The 24,664-nt window shown below is 49.8% G+C and overlaps 1 protein-coding gene across 1 annotated transcript; it reads left to right on the forward strand.

Moving 5' to 3' along the window:
* The first annotated feature begins 10 nt into the window (after nt 1–10).
* On the forward strand, nt 11–13,709 carry NCSTN (nicastrin). Its single transcript, XM_065857870.2, has 17 exons — nt 11–156; nt 400–504; nt 2,252–2,375; nt 2,849–2,967; nt 3,973–4,118; nt 4,299–4,449; nt 4,870–4,979; nt 5,809–5,961; nt 7,332–7,436; nt 7,609–7,686; nt 7,834–8,003; nt 9,208–9,310; nt 9,587–9,682; nt 10,190–10,277; nt 10,415–10,566; nt 11,325–11,537; nt 13,011–13,709. Exons 1-17 carry the CDS (start codon nt 48–50, stop codon nt 13,131–13,133), a joined length of 2,145 nt encoding a protein of 714 aa, XP_065713942.1. The 5' UTR covers nt 11–47; the 3' UTR covers nt 13,134–13,709.
* Nucleotides 13,710–24,664: the final 10,955 nt, after the last annotated feature.

The following is a 24,664-nucleotide window of genomic DNA, read 5'->3' on the forward strand; positions in this document are numbered from 1 at the left end:
TTCCGGCGCTGCCCGGGCGCGGCCGAGGAAGCGGAAAGGCTGGGAAGATGGCGGTGGGGAGAGCCGGGGGCGGGCGGGGAATGGAGGCCGCTGCTGGGAGCTGCTGGGCCCCGTTCCCGGCCTGGTGGGGGCTGGTGCTCGCCGCGCTTGCAGCGGGTGAGGCTGGCTGGGAGGAGGGCGGGACGGGGCAGGGCAGGCCCGGCCTCCCCCGGCCTGGGGCGGAGGTGGGGTGGGCCCCACCTGGCCCCCTTTGACATGGCGGCGCTGGGAGCCCTCGGTGTTCCTCTCCGAGCTGTGGAGGGGCTCGCTTTTCCCCACCCTGAGCCGGGGAGAGCCTTTTGAGGTGTGGGGAGCCCCTAGTTTGGCTCCCTCTGAGGCGGGGCTGCATTTTCTCCTCAGGCTCCTGCCAGGGGAACTCGGTGGAGAGGAAGATCTACATCCCCTTGAACAAAACTGCACCGTGCGTTCGCCTTCTGAATGCCACCCACCAGATTGGTTGCCAGTGTGAGTACAGCAGCGGGGCGCCAGAACTCCTCCCTGCGGTGGCTCTGCCCTGGGTTGGAAGATGTGCCAGGGAGGGTCAGTGGGACATGAGGAAAAGGTTCTTCACCCAGAGGTGCTGGACACTGAACAGGCTCCCAGGGAGGTGTCAGGGCCCCAACCTGACGGTGTTCAAGAAGAGACTGGACAACATCCTCAGACACATGGTGTGAGCTGTGGGGTGTCCTGTGCAGGGACAGGAGTTGGAACCCATGATCCTGTGGGTGCCTTCCAACTCAGGGTATTCTGTGATTCTAGAACCCTGTTCAAGCAGCATTCCGGGCTGAAGTTAGTGTAGAAAGGGCTTCCTGTGAGTCAGTGTTTTACACACAACTAAGTTTTGCTTTCACTCAGCCACTCCCTGCAGCAGAGGTTGGCAGCTGCCACAGCAGGGCAGCACAGCTGCGCCTGGGCTGGCAGATATCTGAGGGTACAAGGTTCTCTGACACCTCTGCCACCCTTTGCTGTGAGCCCAGTGTCTGGGCAGGCAGCTGTGCGCTTCCTGCTCCCCCGACACAGGCAGTGGCCGTTAATTACAACAGTTACTAATTGTAGGGATTGACAAGGTGCTTATCCTTATCAGGAGCTTCTTCTGAAAGCACTTTGTCTGCTTTCATTCAGACAGGGCAAAATGATGAGCAGTGAACCTGCTTTGTTTCTTGTCCCTCTTTGCTGCCATGATATTTTTGCCCTTTATCTCCCTCCGTGCTCTTCTGCGGCTCATGCTGAGCTGTCTTTGAGCTCCAGGTTTCTGAATTTGTGATCTTTACTTGTTGAAGAGGGGCAGCACTAACCTGGGTCTGTGGCTGTGATCTTTGAGGCTGGTTCTGGCTCTGAGTTCTTTTCTATTTCGGACTGCAGTTTCCTCCTGTCCTTTCTTATTCTGTTCAGTCACAGGAGGCCTGTAGTTATCTGAAGATCCTTGAGTGCTCTGATGAGCTTAAACAAAAGATGCTTTCAAAGCATGAGTGCTTACTTCTTAATGTATGCCCTTCAGCGTCTTTTTCCTCTACTAAAAGCCACTGTTTTCTGTCCTGCTTTAGCTAAATGGTATCACTTCACCAAATTGCTTCCTCTAGCCCTTTAATCCTGTGAGTTGTTCTTCCATAAAGCCCTTAGGAACAAATCGCTCTGCCCTTAAAGCCGGTGAGGGGCTGGAGCACAAGTGTGATGGGAGCGGCTGAGGGACCTGGGGGGTTCAGCTGGAGAACAGGAGCTGAGGGGATCTGATCTTCTGATCTCTGAACTGCCTGAAAGGAGCTTGGAGCCAGGGGGGGTCAGGCTCTGCTCCCAAGGAACAAGCGCCAGGAGCAGAGGAAACGGCCTCAAGTTGCAGCAGGGGAGGTTGAGGTTGGATCTTGGGAACCGTTTCTTCCCCAAAGGGCTGTGGGGCATTGGAACAGGCTGCCCAGGGCAGTGGTGGAGTCACCATCCCTGGAGGGGTTGAACAGACGTGGAGATGAGGTTCTCAGGGACATGTTTAGTGCTAGATTTAGGTTATGGTTGGACTTGATCAGCTTGAGGGGCTTTTCCAACCAAAATTATTCGGTGTTTCTATGATGTGGCACTTATGGACGTGGTTTGGTTGGACTTGATGATCTTCAAGGTCTATTCCTACCTAAATGGTTCTATGACTCTCTTCTGGGGTGGCTTGGGGGTGTGAAGGAAGTAGATCGCTGTGACACACAAAGGGCATGCTCTCTTTCTGCAGCCTCCATCAGCGGAGACACGGGAGTGATCCACGTGGTTGAGGAGGAGGAAGACCTGAAGTGGGTGCTTGCTGATGGCCCACACCCACCCTACATGATACTGCTGGATGGGAACCTCTTCAACAGGTCAGTCACCATCAGCTTTTATCTTCCCAGGGTGCCATGAGCCCCCAAGACCACTCTGGGTCCTTAATCTGGTGGTAAAAATGTCATTTTTCAAGTGACAGGTGGCAGAATCAGACCTGACTGCACCAAACTATATTGAGGTTGAAACGTATGTTTTAGTGCCTGAATTTATTTCTTCTTAAATGGGCTCTTTTGCGGTCAGAAGGGCTCTGTTCTGTGTGAATTCTCTTGCCGTGTTCATCACCAGCAGTTACTGAAGTTCATTAAATAACGTGATTAAGATTGGTCATGTCTCTTCCTGGGCAGAGTGGGAAAGAAGTGGTTGAAGTTTCCTCCTTGTTGCTGTGGGCGTAATCTTATGTAGAAGATAATGAAAAGGGGATAAGTTGATTATTTTGATCAAAATTATTATCATGTGCTCAACTGTAAGAGCTTGTTAATTCGAAATTTCACTCATGTTTTCTGTGTTCCAGGAGAGTGATGATGCAGCTGAAGGGAACCTCCCGGGTGTCAGGCCTAGCTGTGACCATGGCCAAACCCAACCCTCCCCAGGGCTTCTCTCCTGGTTTGAAGTGCCCCAATGATGGGTTTGGTAAGGAAATGTTCAGTCTTGATCCTCACTGGGAGGAAGAAAAATGATGCCTTGCCATTGGATGGTCAAAGATGAGTGAAGGATAGCTGAAGCTGCAGCTCCACTTTAATGTCAAAATGATGTTTAAGATAACAGGCTCAATATCTTCTTTCAAAGTCGTTGGTCTGAGCTGGAATCTCATCAGTTCTCAAAAAGAGCTGTCGGGGATGTTTGTGAAAGACTGGTAGATAAGCTGACTAAAACAGCGTGAAGTCACAGAAGTGTTAAGCCTGACCAAGGGTGGTTGTAACTTCCTTTTCTTTAACGCATGAAACACGTACTTTGTCCACACGTGATGGTAAAAGCATCTCGTGTTTGCGGAGATTGAGCAGCGAGTGTGTCAACCTCCCTGTCTGGACCAGTCACTACTTTTTGAAATTCCAGCCCACCTCCTTGATTTCCCCCTGTGGTTTCAGGGTTTCAGGTTTTCGTCTCACTGGTTTTTCATGCAGCAAATTTACTGTATTGCACTTGGAGGGGGGAAATCGCAATGCCTTCAGTAGTTTGCACAGAGCTTTCTACTGTGTGTACACTCCTGCCATGAGTTTGACGTGCTGGCTTTTCTCACGTCCCTGCCTTCATGCTGTTTGCACAGTATCTGGGTGTTCAAATGATTGGCACGTTATGGATGCTTTAGGGCTACTTCCAGCACATGATGAGCTCACAAAATGCAGGTTTTTATGTTCCTCCTTTAGAAGGATAATGCTCCTTTGTGTGCCTCCTCCACTCTCTCAGCACGTCATAACTGCTTGCTGAGCACACTCCAGCGTCCCACCAGTGTCTTTCTCCTCGCTCTCTCTGCCGCTCTGCCCCATGCAGTGACCAGCTCCATCCCTCCAAGCTTTTGTCAGCTGGTTCCTGAGCTCGTCATGGCGCTCATTCTCTATTTTTTCAGCAGGCCCTACCTTTTCTGCTGTTTGTTCTTCTCTTCCAGGCTCTGATTCACCTGTTTCTTTCTGTTGCCAGGTGTCTATTCCAAAGATTACGGCCCTGAGTTTGCACACTGCAACAGGACTGCGTGGAACCCTGTGGGCAATGGGCTGTCATATGAGGATTTTGACTTCCCTATTTTTCTCCTTGAAGATGCCAATGAGACTCAAGTTATTAAGCAGGTACTGAGCTTCCTCAGCAAGCAGAAGGGGAACTCCTGCCACTGTTCAGGAAAGGGGGTGGAAGTTTTGTTTTGTCTCAGCTTAGATATTGAAATCTACAGTAAAACTGTCAAATTTTAGATGCAATACACAATGTTTTTACAGGAATACTGTTTTGTCCTGATTTTTGTTTCCATACAGTGTTATCAAGATCATAATGTCCCTCGCGGTGGATCGGGCCCCGAGTACCCTCTCTGTGCCATGCAACTTTTCTCCCATATGCACGCTGTCACCAGCACCGTCACCTGCATGAGGCGCAGCTCCCTCCAAAGCACCTTCAGCATTAATCCAGGTGAGCACGTTCCTCCTTTCCTTGACATTATGCCTGGTTGTAAGAATCCCAGTGGAATACAGTTGTGCAAAAGAAAGAAAATTTTAGAGTTTCCCTAAGGGCTTGCTTGCCAGCTGAGCCTTTTCAAAATATGTTTGTCTTCAGTTTGGAAAATAATGTATAGAAAAGATGGGACCTAATACCTGCTATGTAAATCATCAAGAATGGCTCCGAGCTTACTGCTCCGTTAGGCTGTGTATGCATGAAGTTAAATCCTAAGGAATGTTTTACCAGTGGCTTTCCTGGGGCCAGGACTTCATCCCCACTGAGCACAGATCTCTTGTGATAGAGCCACTGATGAGCTACAGCTGACCAGGAGGCACATTTCTGACTTGTCACTGCTGTAGGCTCGACTCAAACCCTGTTTTTTCTGCTTCCTAGAGGTTGTGTGTGATCCTCTGCTTGATTACAATGTCTGGAGCACCCTGCAACCTATCAATTCCTCTGGAAAAGTTGATCCTGAGAAGGAAGTTATTATTGTCGCGACGCGAGTAGGTACCTCTTAATCTTGCTTTTAGAGTGTCGACTGGAAGGATTCTGGAAAGCCAGAGACTTAGTCTTATGGGAATATACTCCTTGTATATTTTGATTTCTTCCTGTGTTTCAAATCTTCTTTTAGATCTGACTGGCTATTGTGGTTCTGCAAGTATGAACCTTTCAGCTGGTAGTTTTACGTATATTTATCTATTGTTTCAATATAAAAACATCTGCATTTTGTTTCTTGCTATCTTATGCGATATGTTTTTCAGCATCTTCTTTGCTGATGGAACCAGACAAGTGGAAGTAGTTGGTGTGTCTGTTATGCTTTCCTAAGACGTTTCACATCCTCAAAATGTGCTACAGAGAAGCAGACCGTGCAGTTGGCTCATCTGTATTTTTTGGGAGAGGGAGACTGAATCACTTGGAGATTTTGTTGTGTGTCAAGCACTGAGTCAGCGTGAGGGCTGAGAAAGAAGTTTGCTTCCCCATCTAGCAGTCTGTTTTACAGCACTTTACACCTTCCAAAGATGCCAGTTCAAAACTCCATTTTGTTGCCGTCTCAGAGGCCAGTGCTGAACAGTGCTGCCAGCGTTAAAATTACGGCACGCCGAATGATCTCTATTTTGGGTCAGGGCTGAGGGCGGCGGGGGCAGAGCTCTGAGGCTTCAGGACTGCCGCAGCAATGCAATTGGTATTTTCGGTTACGGTACATGGGGTGCTTTGTTTTTTCCCATATCAGTAGGGTGAGTGGGATAGGAGGAAGGCGATGGATTTGCTTTCCTGGTACAGTGTTCCTCTCTCCATGTGCACATTTCTTACACCTCCCGTCCATGCTTACAGATCGACAGCCATTCCTTCTTCTGGAACATTGCGCCCGGGGCAGAGAGCGCTGTCTCTTCTTTTGTCACCCACTTGGCTGCTGCCGAAGCCCTTCATAAAGTGTCAGATGTTCATTTGCTACAAAGGAATATCATGTTCACCTTCTTCCAAGGGGTAAGAGCAGCAGCGTCACTCCCCCGTTTGGCTTGTTCTAAGATAACAAATCAACCCTTGGCTCCCTGCAAATGAACTTTTTCCCTACTCTGTGTGTGGAGACATTTGTTTGCATCCTCATACCATGATTTTCTCTGCTCCCCCAGCAAGAATTGGATCTTAAATGCACTGCGATAACAACAGCAGATGAAGCTTCCACTGGGGCAACTAATTTTCTGCCCCACAATTCATTCTACATGAATGACACAAACTTTGCTTTCCCTCCCCTCTCCTCCCAGTGTGCCTGGCTGTATGTTTGTTCTCTGTTTCAGTTCAGGGTGAACTGCAGTGGCCAGGCTCTAAATTCTGAAATGAAGCCCAGAGAAGGCTAGATTAAAAATATATGTGTTGACAGCAGCAAAATGTAGCTCATTTCTGAGAACCCAGCACTGGAGCCAGCAGCTGTGGAAATGCAGAACAAGCTTGTAGAGGAGGGACTGATGGCCAACAGCTGATGTTCCCCTCAAGGCATCTGCACTGATGGGTGGTTTTTTTGTGCAGCTTTGTGAAACTGGCTCCCATTCTGTGGCCCTGCGATTCCCTTCATTCGCTCTGCTCAGCACATCCATCCCTACCCAGAATTTCCTTGGGGGTGGGAGACGTAGAGCATGATGAAGCAAACATTTTCTGTCGTGCTCCCTGAATGGAGGAGGAATGATAAGGCTTGGCTGTACATTCATTGCGGAGATGGCTGGTGGCTGGCTGACCGCACTGCTCATCTCTCACCCCAGTTCTCTTCTTAGGGGCACCAGCTCCTCCCCAGGCAACGCTCAGCTTCTTGTAGCTCCCTTGACGTACTCATTTCTGCTGCCTTGCCTACCCCCCTTTTTTTCAAGGGAAACAGATACCCCTTCTTTCAGGAAAGCTTCATATTTTTATTTCCTGGAATGGAGAATTGTCCTTTTTCCCTGACTTGCTGTCCTCCTTCCCCAAAACCAAGGAGGACGACATATGCCAGAGCAGAGGCTGTATGAATGTCTTTGCTGTTGCTCACTCGCAGTGCCTTGCCAGATATCAGTGCTCGCTTCAGTCTGCCTTTGTGCCTTTCTTGGTTGTGGAGCGTAATAGCTGTCCCCTGTTTTGTTGCTGTTTGCCTTAATTTTTGTCCTTTGCTCTGTCCCTGCCTACAACACCTTTGTCTTTGGCGCCAGGGACAGTGTAATATTTACTTTTGATGTGTGCCAGGCTACACAAACCTTCAGAAATACTTGGTGCAGTGGTTGGCCCTCAAGCTTTTGGTTTTGTTCCAGCTCAGCCTTTCATATATTGCTTTTGTGCCGGACAGCAATCTTAGGTGATTCATGTGTGATTTTTTTTTTTTTCTGTCGTAGGAAACCTTTGATTACATTGGCAGCTCCCGAATGGTGTATGATATGGAAAAAGACAAGTTTCCTCTCCGCTTGGACAACATTCATTCCTTTGTGGAGTTGAATCAGGTGTGGGTTAAGTTAGAGGACTTTTCATTCCCTGTTTCTCTGATAATTTTGCTGTGGTTTTCCCAGCCAAGCTTTCACTGTTTTTGACTTTTCCCTGGACTGAACTTCCCTGCTCTGCAAGACTCAGTGATTTCCAGTCATGTGTTTATGGTGTTTTTTTTTTTACTTGCAGGTGGCTCTAAGGAATGGCTCAATTTTATGGATGCATACAGACCCTGTCTCTCGAATGAATAAATCTGTTGAAGTGCAGGTAATAGAAAGCAATATGTAGTCAGTCACCTAGCCAAAATACTGTGGGATCTTCAGCACGCTGCAGGTGATCAGGATGTTAACCTTTCCAGAGAAATTATAGATCCAAAAGAATAGTGGGACGGTGCCTTTTTCTCTTTTTTTTCAGGTTAGGAACTTGCTACATATTCTGAGTAACAGCAGCATGGGAGCAAATGTGAGTTTGCAGGAGGTTGGATATTCGCAGCCTCTTCCCCCATCTTCCTTCCAGCGCTTCCTTCGAGCCCGGCACATCCCTGGAGTGGTCCTGACCGACCACCAGGCAGCTTTCCAGAACAGGTATGTCCGGGACAAGTGGGCACGGCCTGGACCCTGTTCTGCAGGCGACGGAGCCAGCAGAGGGCACCTGAGCTCCTGCAGCGCCTGTGCCCGGAGTGTGCTGGCTAACATACATGTAGAGCAGCAGTTCGGGGGGAGCAGAGGAGGAAACATGTGCCATGTAATTGAACAAGCGCAACATAATTATTCTGACAACCGAAAGAAATCCAGTTTTGTACAGAAAATGTTCCCCACAGCTGGCTGGAAGCCAGAGGTGAGCAAATGGCAACTGAGCGTGCCTAAGCCTCATCTGTTCTTCCAGAAGCTAGCTGCCTTTTTTTTTTTTTAATATAGCTTACTATTTGTGATGGCAGAATGCCCCAGGCATTGGAAAGGGCACTTTTATTCACCTCACATGACCCTGCTACAATGTGTTCCTTGGGGATCCCCTGCTCCTCATCAACTTTGGAAGTGACATGGGGTAGAGAACAGACATATGCCTCTCCTCTTTCCCCCAGACTCTTCCGATAGTCTCTTTCCCTTTATCTTCAACCCTTCTGCTGTTTCTGAGAATCTCTGTAGCAATCAAAGGGAAGTAAATTCCCTTTCGCCTCTAAATCTGCACTACTTTAAAGGGATAAGAAGAGCTGGGTGGAGGAAAACATGCCTCGCTGCTGTGTGACCCCTCTTTAGACTAGGAGGATGAGTCCTAGGCTGGCTGGGAATGTCAGACTACGCCGTGGGCTTTCCGCCCAGTTTCCCATTCAGCTGCATGTGCTGCAGATGCCTTGGTGTAAATCTTTTGTAGACTTGTGGTCTTGTAGTTGGAATTCCTTGCTGCCTTCAAGATGAGGCATTAATAAAATCCACTCACATGACTTGCATTCAAAGCTCTCGTCCCAGGAGACCTTCTGCATGGGTTGTCCTTGCCTCAGTTTCTCTACCCATTTAATAGATTGGGCTGTTGCCCACCTGAACGCTAATCACAGCTTGGAAATTGCTTGGAGATCCTCAGATGGGAGAAGCTGCGGAAGGGCCAAGTTAATTATAAAGCCTCATTAACTGGTTTAAGGAGCGTGTGGCAGGGCAGCGCTTTGGCAGAGCTGTATCTCTGCTCCCAGGAGACTGCTCCCACTATTTGCTTTAGGCAGACTCTGAATTGAATTCCATGCCCTGTGGTTTCTTTCTGCCCCTCCCCAATCTCTGTTTGCCTCCTTCTTTTCAGATACTACCAGAGCATGTACGACACTCCAGAGAACATCCGGATGCAATACCCCGAGGGGCTCAGCCCGGAGGAGACTTTGGAGTATGTCACAGACACAGCCAAGGTTCCTACTTTACGTTTTTCTTAAGCTACTGCATCTGGGTTGGATGGGGCTTTGGGTAGGGGCAGATAACAAGCAGGGTGATGGGGAGAGGGGCAAAGCCATTTCCAAAAAGGGCAGGAGGAAGGCAGGAGTGCTTTGTACAGTGAAAAAGGCAATAGGCACTCAAACGCTAGCCCGATGTAAATGGTTTGATGGATGGGTAGATTCTGGCTTGCTCTCCTTGCTTGTTTTGCTGAATCTGCCTATCTTGATTAACACAGTGTTTTTTCTTTGCAGTCCCTGGCAGAAGTTGCCACAGTGGTCGCCCGTGCGCTCTACCAGCTTGCAGGGGGAGCCAACAACACCTCTGCTATTCAGGCAGATCCAAAAACGGTACAAGCAGATGGAATTGAGTCCCTGGCATCTCTGATGAGCCCTCACGAACCCCCCTTCTGTCTCTGTTTATATGTGTTTACGCAGCATGCTGTCCTGTCTGTCTCCGTGAGGGCTTTGCCTACCCCCTTCTCCTTTTCTCCACCACAGCTGAATCAAAAACCTTTCACCCTTCCCTAGCTCCTTGCTTCTCAGTCGCTGGACAGACATTAAACTTCATGAGCCCTCTACAAAAACAGACCTGTATCCTCATTCCATAAAGCAAAAGAGGAAGCTGAGGTGAAATGGCAGTGTGTGCCACAGGGATCAGATAAGGAGTCAGTGGAACTGAAATCAAACCGAATTTTCACAGCTCGGTCCTGAATTATACGCAGTTGTGACATATGGTCTCTCTTTTGCTGTGCTCTTGACCCCTGTCACGTGTCAGATGAATGATCTTAAGAGGTATAGCTGTTAAGATGCTATTTTCTCTCCTCTTTGTATAAACGAATTTCCGTTTCTTTCCAGGTCTCTCGAATGCTGTATGGGTTTCTGATTAAAATGAACAATTCCTGGTTTCAGTCCATCATTAAACCAGACTTAAAAGGAATTCTGGGTAAGAGCAACATAGGGAAAAAGAACACAGGGATGGGTTTGACCCCATATGTTACCTGGCAGCTTTCTGAAGGACCACGCTAACATTATCTGGTTCTGGCCATCTCCCCGTCAATCCCATTTCTCCGACTGTTCCAGGTGACGTTCCCCAACACTACGTTGCCGTTTCCAGCCCTGTGAACACCACCTACCTTGTGCAGTACGTCCTAGCCAACCTCACAGGCACTGTTGTGAACCTCACCAAGGAAGAGTGTCTGAACCCTGAAAAAACACCCAACAGTGAGAAGGAAGTAAGTATCAGTCAGAGTGGGGTGACAAGCATCTGCTGTCCGATTTGCTGTTTTCTGCTTTTGAGGAAAGCTGCTTAAGAATTCCTCATAATAACACATGGGATAGCTAGGAAACTCCTCCTACAAGGAGGCATCTTAATGCCCAAGGGCTCCCCAGTTTAAGAAGGACAAGGAATTACTGGAGGGAGTCCAGCAGCGAGCTACGAAGATGATTAGGGGCCTAGAGCACCTTTCTTCTGAGGAGAGACTGAGAGAGCTGGCTCTGTTCAGCCTGGAGAAGAGAAGCCGGGAGGGGATTTCATCAACGTTTATAAATATCTCCAGGGTGGGTTTCAAGAGAACGGGACCAGACTCTTTTCAGTAGTGCCCAACAATAGGATGAAAGGCAATAGGCAGAGACTGAAGCATAAGAGGTTCCATCTGAATATGAGGAGAAACTTCTTTACCTTGAGGGTGGCAGAGCCCTGGCCCAGGCTGCCCAGAGAGATTGTGGAGTCTCCTTCTCAGGAGACATTCAAACCTGCCTGGACACCTTCCTGTACCTGCTTTAGCAGGTAGGTTGGACTAAATGATCTCCAGAGGTCCCCTCCAACCCCAACCATTCAGTGATTCTGTGAAAAGGATCCCTTTACAGTGAGAACGCTCTGTAAAGTTTCTCTTTCTCTCTGGGGACACGGGGAAGGTTCCAGAACAAGGAGGTAGTCTGGTTATTTGCTAGTGACCGTTTGCTGTCTCTCACTCTCGTGTTTTCTTCGCAGATGTATGAATATTTCTGGGTGCAGGGTTCCCTGGACCCTAACGCAACATCACGAGTCCCTTACTGCGTTCGGTCAAGCGTTCACCTGAGCAAAGCACTCTCTCCTGCCTTTGAGCTGAGACAGTGGGGATCTACAGAGTACTCCACATGGACAGAGAGTCGGTGGAAAGAGATCCGTGCCCGAATATTTCTGGTAGCCAGCAAGGAGCTAGAGGTGAGTTTGTACATGTCTGGAAGAGAAAACCAGAGAAAAAGACAAAAGTGAATGGTTGAAATCCGTAGGGCTTTGAATAACGCCTCCTAACAGCTGAAGAAACAATTCAGAGTTTGTTACAGAATCTTGTACCGTCATCCTGTGTGAGCTCCTCAGTTAAGAACAGCCAGGCTTTGATCCTTGAGAAAGAGGTAACCAAGAGTGCACAGCTGATGATAACCCTACCACCTCCAGCCATTTGTGGGTTAATAAACTGGTCACTGGGCCTGAGACAGTGCAGCATAATCGCTGAACTCTGTGAGCAAAAGAAGTGACAGGAGTCTTAACTCCTTCCCCAAGCACAGGAAGCCAAGGCAATGAATCTGGCTGATCTGGTGTTTTACATGATGTGCAACCCGGGTCTTCCTGGAGTTCAGATCTGCCCTCAACAGCCCAGAAATAACTTTTGCACAAACCTTCACCAACAAAAGCTGCTGTTGGTTCAGCGTCTCAGATTCTGAGCAGCCCTGGGCTGGGTGCCAGCAGAATAAGGTTTAAGGGTACCGTTACTTTGGGATGCTCTGCCTGTCTTGGTGTCCTCTGGTTTGCTGTTAATAATGTCAGACCTTGTCAGGACAGACTCCAGAGCTTCATCGTCCTTTGCTAGCAGTAAGTCACCTAAAAGCTGTACAAACCCAAGCAATTGTTGCGTCTCTCAGGTGATTATTTGAAATATGAGCAATTTATTTGTGTGGCACTGTGACTTGCCTGTGCCTCTCGGCCCGTTACAGCTCAGTAGATCTGGTGCCCTGGAGAGGCACAGTTTGAGCCCAGCCATCCCTGAAGTGCTGACCCCATAGAAGACGTACCGTGAGAGGCGTAGCAGTGTGTTTCTGGCCACCCCATGGGGACTGCCCTGAGATATTCGGGGGAGCCTGGGAATGGGAGTCCTACCCCCGAGGGAGAAGGGTTGTCAAAGAGGAATCTGATGGACTGGTTTGGCACTTAGGCTGCAGGAAAGGTGCTGAGCAGGAGGTGATCTCGGTTATGCAGAGGCTGTTGGCAGATGTTGATTCTGCCAGTAGCTGTGGTGCTTGAAGGCATTTACAGTTCCATGACGGAGGAGATGACGGTTCATGCAGGAGTGGGCAAAATGTCACATTGAATGTTCACTAAAAATCTTTGCAAACTGTGTCAACCACTCTGAAATGCAATATGTCCTTTATCTGTGATACTTCTTTACCTTTTCTCTTAAACATTTGTTTGTGTGCGCTGTTGATAACTTCAGTGAAAGCTGACCTGGTCCTGTCTGGTAGTTGCTTTTGTCTGAGACCGTAAGGTCCTCAGATTATCTTTGTGTTTTAAGGCACATACTGCTCAGTAACAAGCTGGTCTCTGTAGCTTCTGACAGAGACTCCCAATTCAAAGCAAATTCTGTAAGGTGCTGCAGATTCGTGTGTGTAACAATGCTGAGTGTTTCTCATCCCTTCCTAGATAATCACTTTGGTTGTGGGGATTGCCATTCTGATCATCTCTCTCCTCGCCACGTATTTTATCAACGCCAAAGCGGATGTGCTTTTTAGCATCCCACGGGACTCTGGGGCTGTGGCTTACTGAAGATGCTCTCGGGGCTTGAGAAGTCTTAGCCCTTGGATTCCAATTGTCAAATACAAAACTACACTGGAATGCCCCTCTCTCTGGAGAGGGATGCACATGGTTCTCACCAGAGCTTCTGTGCTTGGGTTCTGGAGACTGAGCCCCAAAAACATAAGAGACTTGCCCAGAAAACGGTGCCGACTAAGCCTGAAAGAAACTGTGACTGAGAAGTTCCCAAAGCCTTTCTTTTTAATTTGTCCTTAATTTCGAGCAACTTGAGAGGATTGGTCCTGAATGCCACCAAGACAACAATGTGATGGATTTGTTCCCTAAAGGCAGGCGGGGTGGGAAGGGGAAAGGTGTTTTCTTTGGGATGAATGTGGACTGGCGGAATTACGTGGTGTTTGACAGCACAGGTTGCCTGTTAACGTCCAACAGTTGCTGTGAATCTGTGTTTACTACAATGCAGGGAGGGCAAGGTATGTTTAACAGATGATTAGATGTAAAATGTCCTTTTTTTTAATGGTGCAATATTTTCTGGGTTTTGTATATATATAAATAGTTCCGTTTAATTAAAAAATCTCCACTTAGAAATTACCCCATTGCCTATTTTGTCTTAGTTGCTGCCAAAAGGACCAAATCCACTGGGTGTTGCAATATATTTTGGTCTCGGGAGAAATGGAGTTTGATTTGGTTTTTGGCTCTCTGTGAACTTCAAATTGTTTCTACAACTGGACGAAAGAGAGACGTTGTGCTCTGAGGGCTGACAGGGCTTAACTCGCTGGGTTTCAGACTGTGGTCTCTCCAAGGCAGGATGGCTGATCGCTCCTGGTTCTTGGTCAATACCTGGGCACAGATATAATAAATGTGTTTTATAGTGAGCCTACTCACACACTTTGTTTCCTTTGATGCTGTTGCTTAGTGCCCAGCAAGACCAGGCTCTGTTGTGATTGACCAAGCACTCAGATTTATTCTTGTGTATAAAAAATCACTTATTCTTCAGTGATTGTAATTCAAAGGTGCAATAGTGCTGTTGTTGGCTCAAAATTAGAGAGGATTAATTGCAGAAATCAGAGCTGAGTAGCACAAAGGCAGACATCGGCTTCCCTTCCCTAGAGGACAGTGTGGGCTTATTATGTTCAAGTCTTTTCTCAACTAGGCATGCACTCTGGAGTTTTAAAGTAATTCAGACCTTGTACTTTCAGAGCCACCCTGAGGGAGACTTTTTCCACTTGATAAAGCATCCTGCTATCAGGAAACTGCTCCTGGTACTTGGTGAAGTGTTTCTGTGCTGGATTTCTTTGCGTTTTTCCTAGCAATACTGAAGAAACTCATATCTCTATTTAAATGGACATATCTTGTCTTTACAATAAGGGTTTTTATAGCCTCTAACTCCTAATCTTTGGACTCATTCCAACTTCATCAGAACAAAATCGGTGCCCCAAAATTATCCAAGTAGACTGTTTCTGTGCGTTAATGTACTCAGGTGAGACAGAAGACTTCAAAAGAGCATCTGATTTGGCAGAGAATTTTCTAAAATGTATTTTTCCTTCCCTGAGGTAAGTTTATTATGTTTTTTTACATATCAAAATGCAAACGCTTAATTCATGGTGGAGCTGTGCTGTGTGGGGAGGTGGTAGGATCGGTGATGGCTGATCAGCAAACTGAGTCAATATACACAAGGTTCTTGATCATTTTCATATTAAAAATGCGGCCTTCCCATACTGCTCTCTCTTCTGTTTTTCAAATCTAGATTCTCTGCTTGGATTTGGGCTCTTTTTTCATTTTCCTGAAGGTTTCTGGTTGGAATTGCTTTTTTTCCCCCATACAAACAGATAAAAACCCTTTTGCCGCTCCCAGCCCCGTTTTTCACTCCCAGCTTTTTGTTCGGAGCTGCTCTCTGGTGAGGCGAACAAACGCTGCTCCTCGAATGGCCAACAGGTCTCCCTGCAGACACCGCGATGAGCGACCCTCCCATCGGTGCCTGACAAAAGGAAGGGGGAAGCGAGCGCTGGCAGACGCTTCAGCAGAGACACATTTTGCCTCCTGCTGCCAACACTGGAGAAGACTGCAAGTTTTCGCTTGACTGTCAGTCTAAAATTTCACCTGAGCTGGGGGTTTGTGTGTCTCTCAGACTCTCTTGGTGCCAGCAGTGTTGCTGCACAGAGGGGGTAAAAGGAAAAGGCAGTGGCCGTCGGTGTTTCCAGCCCTCCTCGTCATGTTTTGCCATGGTCAGTAAACTTGTTCTGTTCAGCTGGCTTTTGATGATGAGGCTTGCGCCGTACAGATCTGAGCCTTCCCTCCTCTGGGAATCGAGCCTGAGTGTTGGATGAAAGGGGGTGAGGAAGAAATAGGATTGTGGGGTTTGTCTGGGAAATACATGAGCTACGAGAGCAAGTCCGAGTCCCCAGGTTTCTCTTCCCCAGACTGGCTGTGGCCACTCCCCTGCCCCTCGCAGTGTCCCCACCGGTGACGTGGCCCCTGTCTCACAGGGCTGAGGGGATGCTCTGAGACCTTGGCGGTGAACCGGACCTGAAATACAAAGGTGTTTTGTTAAAGTAGAGCTAGTGCTGGTGAAGGAAACTGCTGTGTGTGTTGTGGAGAATGAAATAATGATTTATACAGGGACAAGATGATGCAGAAAGTCTTAGGTTCACCTGCATCCCTTGTCAGATCATAAATGGGAGGAACTGGGATCTCTGACCTATCCAGTCGTCTGGTGTCACTCCTGATCTTCAGACAAAGAGCTGACAGTGGATTTGGGAGTGCTCATGCCCCTCCGCTGGGACTAGGAAAGCCTCTGCAGCTATTGTGTACAGCTACTAAATCGCTGACCCTTAGGGAGCTGCTGTCTGCTGCTTTAAGCCCAGAGTTAGTGTCTTAGCCCTGGAAAGGCTCCCTCTTAAGCCATCCTTTCCATGCCTTCAGTCTGAGTACAGTTATCTGCAGTAGGTATGTCCCCGGTTTCAACACAAACCAGGCTTGACTTCTTGTTTATCTTCCTTCATAACATGCAATAGCTGCTTTTGGTTTGGGCTGAGTTTCATCTCTTTTTGCTCCTGCCCATTGTGCCGTAACAGCAGCTGTCCTCAGCTGTGCAAGCCTTAAAGTTGATAACTCCCCTGATACGCTTTTCTCCATCACTCCTGAGATTATGTACATTAATTAGAGCATCCCTAATGCTAATAAGCAATAGTAAGTGCCTTCTCAGTACATGAATGTGGAAAGTAGAGTGCTGATATATACATAGTTTCATTTTTATCTTTACAGTAGAAACAAAATTACTGAGTTCTGAGGTGCAACTAGGTGTATTTTGGTGTGTGCTGGCCTTCTTTGAGATGAATGACATCATTCCCCTGTTCAAAGCCTACTTGCTTTGATAATTAGAAAAGTTTGCATGGAAAATTATGCAAAAGGTAGGGAAAGCAGACAACTTCTCTGCTCTGTGTCTGGTTGTCTTTGAAGCAGCCACCCACAGCAGAGTAACCCTGGCTGCCTCTTGGCCAAGGGAAAGGATGCAGCAAGGACCACTCGTGTCTGTCGTAGCTGCTCCAGGAGGACACAGTCCAGCTGGGAAACAATTCACGGGAACACTCTAGAGGTGCTGAGCTCTTTTCTGGCTTCGGCAGATTTCTCCTGACAAACCTTGCTGCAGTGTTTCAAGATACTCTCCCGGGTGACAAAGGTTACCCTCCCTCTAGCAGAGCCAGCAGAGGAGGCAAAAGCTCACGCTGTTGGAGTTCAACGTCACAGTCAAGTTCAGGTACTGGGAAAATATTCTCTTCTCTTAGTCTTTGCCTTGTTGCTCCAAGTCATGAGTACTTCTTCCAGAACTACTACATTTTGAGGTTGTTTTACATTATTCCTGCTCTAACTAGTTCTTCCTGATGCTTATAGGTGCTGGACGGCTTTGAGTTCTGTCCAAGCACTTAACATCCGTGGCGTCTTTCAGGCATTGAGATCAGCAGGTCAGTTATTCTGCTGGCTGAAGGGGACTGAGGGTCTGCAAGCTCTTTTCTCTGCTCCACCTTTGACCAAAGAAACAGGGAAAAAAAGCGAAAGCAGCTGAGTACCCCCAGGCAAACACACCTTCAAGAGGTGGGGCCTGGAAGAAGCAAGTTCTGCAGCCCTCTGCCAGGGGAAAAAGGAGGTGATGCAACTTCTGGCAAGTCTTGCTGAACTGCTCCTCCAAATAACCAGCCTGCTGATGCCAGCGAGGGCTGGGGCATCCACTCCCAGGGGCACCTGCCTGTCTACACCTTGCACTGGGTTTGGTGGTGAAGGCTACAGCTCTGCACCTGTTCCCATTTCCTCCCTGTGTCCAGTTCCAGTGAGACTGGTGCTGGCAGGGCAGCCCTGGAGAAGATCAAGAGGACACTGGAAATTCCTTTCCTGTCAAACCTGGGAGAGAAGTAATTCACTACCTGCTGACAGCTCTTTTGGCTACAAGGTGCTGAGCCAGGAATAGAAAGAAACTCAGGGATCTCTCTGCCTCACTTTTCTCCTGACTGTCCTTGACTGTCCTCCAAAATTACCTTCATCCCTATACCTTGCATTCTACAGTTCAATGAGAAGTCTCATCCTTACCAATATCCCCACGCCCTCTCCTTGGGACTGCAACCCATGCCTCTGGTACTGAGAGAGCACCTAGATTACCCCAGACCATCTCCAGCTCCACCAAAGCGCAGACTCGTTTTTTTGGGCAGCCCCCGACTCATCTTGCCGAGGAGGGCAGCTGGCACATGCTTTCTCCACCACAGAGCCCCAGGCATCTTGCTGAGACACACCCCCCCTGCTTCATGCACACACATAATTTGCGAGCATCAATTTCCTCTCCTCTCTCCCCATGCAACTCTAACAGGGATTTCTGCACAAAAAGAAGATGCGGCTGACTCTCTTGACCTGTGAACTCAGCTGCCTCCCGGGAGGCAGAGGGCTGGGGCTGAGCCCAGAGAGGAGGGTTTGCAGCTGCCCTCATGCCCTGAGGGGGAGACATATGGGGGTGACAGTCAATGAGACAAGGAGAAAGGAGAGGAAATGTATGTTTTCTTAGCGCTCAGCCTCTCAGCTCCTGGGAACTTTATGGCTCTGGAATATTAAGAGGCAGGGAAGTTAATTAATACCTAGAACAAAGCCAGGCCTGTTTGGCTTCTGGGAGAAGGAAGTGATGGAGACAGGAAGAAAAAATTTTTCTATGTTTTATCAGCAGCTAAAATAGAGATGAAGCTGACTGGGAGGCAGAGGGCTTGATTTTTGGAGACCAAAGAGGCTTTCTGGCTAAGGGCAGGAGAGTTTGCTGGGTGAGCTATAGGAGCAGCTCCCAGTGCATTATTCAAGCTGAGGACTGAGCTTGGGGCATCGCAGAGCAGAGTTCGTAGTACTGTGCTCTCTGTCGCTTCTCTGAGAAGTCGCTATTTTTCTGGCTGGAGTTAACACTACTTGAGTTAACACTTCTGCTCCTCCTTCCCCTCCAGTCTGCCCAGCTTCTGGTGCCTCTCCTGTTCCTGGTGCTGGAGCCCAGCGGCTGTGCTTTGGACAGCAGTGGCTGCAGCTGCCGCAGTTGAGCTGTCCCACAGGTGGCCTTGCTGGGACCATCATTTGCAGGGACAGAATTTAGCTTTGACTGCCAGATAAATATGTGGAGAAAACCCGCTTGCCTCATGAAGTAGAGCTACTCCTTCTACATGTCTTCAAACTGCTCTAGATCTGTCTATGCTGAATACTTTAAAGATCTCGAAGCTTTGTATGCCCTGTGCCTCGAGTCTCTGAAGTGGGTCAGAGCCCATCATTTCCCTGCGTAGACTGGCAGGGCTTTGGTCTGTGGACCACTGAAGTGGTTACAGACGTAACAGAGCCTTTGCATGATGCTGTCTAAAGAATACATTGAGTGCTGTGTCCTAGTCCAGTGCTCTGTCATAGAATCAGAGAATCATTTTGGTTGGAAGAGCCCCTCAAGCTCATTGAGTCCAACCATAACCCACCCCTGGCATTAACCCATGTTCCTGAGAACCTCATCTCCGCATCTGTTCGAGCCCTCCAGGGATGGTGACTCCGGCACTGCCCTAGGCAGCCTGTTCCAATGCCCCACAGCCCTTTCCAGGAAGAAATTGTTCCCAAGATCCAACCTCAGCCTCCCCTGGTACAACTTGAGGCCGTTTCCTCTGGTCCTGGTGCTTGTTCCTTGAGAGCAGAGCCCGATCCCCCCTGGCTCCAAGCTCCTTTCAGGCAGTTCAGAGATCAGAAGGTCTTCCCTCAGCTCCTGTTCTCCAGCTGAACCCCCAGGTCTGTCAGCCGCTCCCATCACACTTGTGCTCCAGCCCCTCACCAGCTCCATTCCCTTTTCTGAGCTCTCTGTCCAGTAGCCTCTGGTCAGTCTCTAGTAGTCCTGCTGCCATGATTGTTGACAGCAGTGTTCTGTGCCATACCCGTGAGCACCTACAAGGTCCAGATGAAGGAATGAAGGCAGCCTAGCTCAGGATATAACTATCACAGCAAGAAAGGGCCATTGGCTGGCACCCAGCAGGCATCTGAGTCCAACATGTGTTTAAAATCAGGGTCTGACTGCTACAAATAGGAGCACAGGAACTGCCAGATTAGATCATGCCCAGGGTCCATCTCTGTGGCTGCCCTTGTCCCTGACAGGGACCAGGTGCTGCTGGGAAAGGCACAGGAGACCCTCGAGTGACCCCAAATCCACTACACCCTGATACCTGGGCACCTGCTTCCCCCAGTGGGTACCACTGCAGCACTCTGCCACCGCTCTGCTCTGCCTTGTCCCCTCTGTGTGCACTGAGAACATCCAGGCAGGTCCCACCACCATGCCTGCACATCCAGCCATCCGTCTGCCCATCATCCAGCCAGCCGTGTGCATTCCTGGGGAGAAATAACCAGGGCTGGAGAAAAATGGAAGCTACTTTGGGAAGATTCAAGATTGCTGTTTCCTCGCCTGCCTTGTGCAGTTCTGTGCTCCTGGGGCTCCATCCTTTTATCTCTGTGCTTTGTCCAGCCTTTCACCTGCATGTCCAGCCTGATTGTGATGCAATCACTCAGAGAAGGTAGAGGGTGGGGCAGGGATGGAGGATGCTGCCTAGGACATACAGCTCTATGCTACCCAGGTGATCTTTCCCTAGTGCCAGCATGGCCTTAACAGTGAGGTTTCTGGGGCTAATCAAGATCGGCATACAAACAAAACAGCATCTCTACATCTCGCAGCCAGCAAAAAGGGAGAAGCAGATGGGCGAGAGGAGGCAGGGAGCTGCTGCTAAATGGATTGATGGAGAGGCCTTTAAGAGAGATGGATTGGAGAGGGAGCCGCTGGAGGAAAGGGCTGGGGCAGCCACACTGCAAATGGGGCAGGGGCCCAGGGAGATGATGGGAAGGGAGAAGGGCCTGCAGATAACAGATGGATGGACACAAAGACTGGAAGGGAAGAGAGGGACAGATGGACAGGCAATAGAGAGAGTCAGGAGAAGAGAGGGATCTGAACGTAATTAGATTGGATCCGATTATGACAGACTCGATTAGAGCAATATTATGATCAGGAACTTCTGTCGCTATTTGGCTTTTAGGGGGGAACAAAGCCAGAGAGCACGTGTGGAAGGGGGACAAGCAAAGGCAAAGGGAACCGGGAAGGATGAAAGGAAAGGGGCTCCTTGTGAAAGCTGTCAGTGGTGGTAGTGACAGATTGTCTAGTTATCGAGCACCGGGGCCGTCTGTCACCGACCGCTCACAAAACCTGCATTCAATAAAAGCCAGGGAGACAAAGGCGAGAAGAGGAGAGGGGCTATCGGAGCTGAGAGCTTCTGTCACAAGCCAGGCAAGCGTGCCCAGGGCTTGGGGAGAGCTGTGCCATTCAGGGACCTTCTGTTGTTACCTGAGCACACGCACAGTAAACACAGCTGAGCGTGCAAACACTTGCTGAGGGGTGCTGGGCCTTGCTCAGCCACCTACCTGCATGCACACGTACCCTGCGGCCCAAGTTTGCACGTGCACACGCACTTGTGCGCACACAGTTTACACAGCCTGCACACGCACACACGTTTGTGTGCTCTAATGTAGTGGCCCAAAAAGGCCTTGAGCCCTGGCTTTGCAGGGCATTATCACCCCAAGTGACGATTAACAGCCTGCCTGGGTGTTTCTCCAGTGTCAATCCAAATAGCTCTGCTTCCCACTCACTGTATGAAGAGTCTGGTAGCTGGAGCTCACCCAGCTGAGCATCATGATGTGGTCAGAGAGGCCTCACACCGTCTGTGCGGAGCGTCTGAACCTTCGCAGCCAGCTCGGGCTGCAGCCGTTGGTTGCAAAAGCGTGCTGCAAACCAGACAGGATGGAGCTGGCAGCTGCTTCCTCCACGAACTGCACTTGTGCACATCTGGACAAAGTGTAATGGCACCAAATGTGATACTGTGGATGGTATGGGATCTGTGATTGCTTGACTGCAGAGAACAGCCCAAACAGGCAGGTCTGCTGGAGAGGACTGCCATGAATGAGCAGCCGGTGGTCACAGAAACGTGGGGGAGCCCGGTGCCTTTTGTTTTGCAGAGGGTCCTTGCTGGAGAGATGGAGCACAGTCCCACCAGTTGCATGAAGGTACCATTTTCCAGGGGCATGAGCAGTAACACCCCCTAGGGTCTTGATCTTGCTGGCATCATGGTAGGGATCTTCCAAATCTCCTACCCATCATTATGGCATCCAGCCCCTCGCTGTAGAAAAGTTGTGAGATCTTAGGGACATGGTTTAGTGCTAGAGTTAGGTTAGGTTATCGTTGGACTCGATGATCTTGAGGGTCTCATCCAACTGAAATGATTCTATGATTCTGGTTGGGGCTGCTCCAGCAGCACAAGGGTTAAAGCTGCCTGTTTTCCCTGACAAGCCCGGGCCAGTGTGGTCCCCAGTGGCTTTGTACAATATGTCGCTTCATCCCCTGCCAAATGCTGCCTCTTCTAGTCTCTTTTCATACCTCACTGTGCACTCCCTGCCTGCATGTGGGTAGCCCAGCTCAGGTCCCCCCGGCCCTGGCCCACAGCTCCTTTCTTTGCAGCTGATCCCCGAACCTGGTGCATTAAGGTGGGCAAGTCCTGGAGGGCTTTGTCCCCTCAGATGGAAACGCCACAATGGACTCACTCGGGGTCAAATTGAAGGTATCAAGAGACTTTCAAAAGTTGGCCGTGCCCCGTCAGTGTTCTCCAGCCTCTTTCTTCTTCAATGATGCTGTATTGAAAGAGAGGTTCAGGAATTCAGGGGAAATGAGGATTTTCTGCAGGCTCTGGGTTATGGGCTCCTGCCATTAGGAAACCTGCCTGGTTTTGACAGGGAATGCCAGTTTCTCTCAGCTAGCAAGTTGGGTAATTCAGAAGTGAAGAAGAAAACTAGAGGGTCTCTTGTTTTCCCTCCCCCAAATCCCGTCAGTTTTTGGACAGCCATAGGATTTTGAAGCTCACAAGTTCTTGCTGAGGAGGTAGAGAATGAGGTAGCCACCGAACTCCCAGGGAGCAGGGCAGCTCCCCGGGCTGAAGGCTGTGAGCGGGGACCGGGGAGGATTGCAGCCATGGCGGAGAGTGTAGAGGGAAGATCTTGAGTTTCTCGCTTTGCCATCACCCTCCCACAAGACCCATGGCTGTGGCTTCATCTTGCTCCGCTCCCTGGCGCAGCCTCGCCGGCGTCCGTCTTACCTGCCATGAGCCGGGCGGTTCTGCGGGGCTTTGCACTCAGCATCAAGGAAGCATCCTGACCGTAGACATTTCTCAGGTACAAAGAGCCACCATTTTCCAAGCTGAGGGACATCCGCAGGTGAAATCCTCCGTCCCGGCAACGCAGAATTTGGATGCTGACAGATAAAGGGGCTTTTGCAATCTCAGCTCTTACCTATGGGAGGAAGAAGGCTGAAAGTCTTCATCATTCCAGGGCAGCGTTAAGGTGACCATATTGTGGGAAAGGGGAGTGGGTGCTGTGTTTGTGTCACTGGAGGGGGCTGTCTCTGGTTAGTGACCGATGCCTGGGGGACAACCAGGCAGTCGGCGTTCCCACAGAACACTGTGCATTGCTCACTGGGAGAACCGCGAGGATCCAGGGTGGGATTTTGGAGCTGCTAAATCCTCAACTTGGGAGAAGCACTGGAGCAGGAGCCTGCTGAAGGGAACTGAAACGCCTGCTTGCCCAGGTGCTGCACGCTACGATGGCCATGAGGCCGGCACAGACCGGGCCTGGCATTGCCGTGGAGAGGCTCCGGCAGCCAGCTCCACTCCGTCCCTCCCCTCCTCCCCGGGCCCAGCCCGGCAGGATGCCCGGAGCAGCCCAGCATCAGCTGCAGAGAGAGGTGGGGCCCTGCTGGCGTCCTGGCAGGAAACGAGGAGCTGGCCTGGGCGGGAGCAGGCGAGACAGAGGAGGGACAGGCAGCATGGAGCAAGGAAAACATATAAACAGTCCATTGGGCTCTTGGGGAAGATGGGGGGCCCAGGCAGAGCAAGGCAGCACGGGAGGAGGGGGAGGTGTGTGCAGGAGGATATGGGGTGTGCAACGGCGAAGGGTGCACACTCCCATGTGAATTTGTACGTGCTGCTCGCGTGTCCACATGTCAGCCATGACGTGTGCGTGTGCGCAGTGTCCATGGGGCGCGTGTGCGATGGATGTACAGAGCGCGTTGCATCCAGTTCCCTGCCCAGGCATGCTGTGCATCGTGTGCGCTGGTCTCAGGGCGAATGTGGCTGTTGCCACGAGCTCATTAGGTGAATATTGTTTTCTAATCGGTGCGATAGCAATGGCGAGGTGGGCTCCTCGCTGCCACCTGATCCCTCTGCCTCCTCCACTGCTCACCCTGCAAACTCCAAGACCATCTGCCCATCCATGCCATGGGCTGGAGTCCACCCAAGTGCAGATGCCCATCACCTGGGCTTTTCCTGCAGTGCAGGGGAGGGGGAACCAGCCTCCAGGGCTGGGAGAAAGCACGGGAGGGCCATAACCTCCAGCACTCCGAGGAGGGAGGGAGAGGATGAAGGTAGGAGACTCCAGCAAGGAAACTACAGAGAGATCTAAGAGGATACAGAGATACATGTGAGCGGGATGGGGGATATAGGAATTTACTGATAATGAGGACAAACTGGAGCAGATTTTTGCAAGACAGAGTTTAACAAGAAAATTTGAGATTGGATAAGGGTGAGAGGCAGAGACAAAGTCTAACCCACAAAAGAGATCATTGTTTAGTGGTTAAATAGAGGATCAGCATTTCAAAGCAATACCTGTGTATTCTAGGTACCGCTTGCTTTCACTTACTTTCTCTCCTTACCAAACTTTACTGCAGGTGAATTTTACCGCAGCTGCTAGGCAGGACCTATAGGATAGTTGCTGCTGCTGGTGGAATCTGTGGTCTGGGCACCCACCAGTGCTCACCCACCCTACACACGCACCTGCAGACCCGTGCAGCGTGCGGCTGTGTGTCCACAGACACGTGTGCATGCTAGCGCAGCACAGACACGCGGCCTGGCTCCCACACGTACCCACGCCACGGCAGCAGGGGCCGTGCACCAGTGGGAGGCACCAGGAAGGCTGTGTCATCA

This window comes from Patagioenas fasciata, chromosome 30 (assembly GCF_037038585.1).
Source record: "Patagioenas fasciata isolate bPatFas1 chromosome 30, bPatFas1.hap1, whole genome shotgun sequence".
Lineage (NCBI taxonomy): Eukaryota > Metazoa > Chordata > Aves > Columbiformes > Columbidae > Patagioenas > Patagioenas fasciata.

Bases quoted from the DNA above. Each gene is read 5' to 3' on its own strand.
- NCSTN (XM_065857870.2), top strand. From the start codon at position 48: ATGGCGGTGGGGAGAGCCGGGGGCGGGCGGGGAATGGAGGCCGCTGCT. The intron at 4,119-4,298 runs GTACTGAGCTTC...GTTTCCATACAG, and splicing joins AGACTCAAGTTATTAAGCAG to TGTTATCAAGATCATAATGT. The intron at 4,450-4,869 runs GTGAGCACGTTC...TCTGCTTCCTAG, and splicing joins CACCTTCAGCATTAATCCAG to AGGTTGTGTGTGATCCTCTG.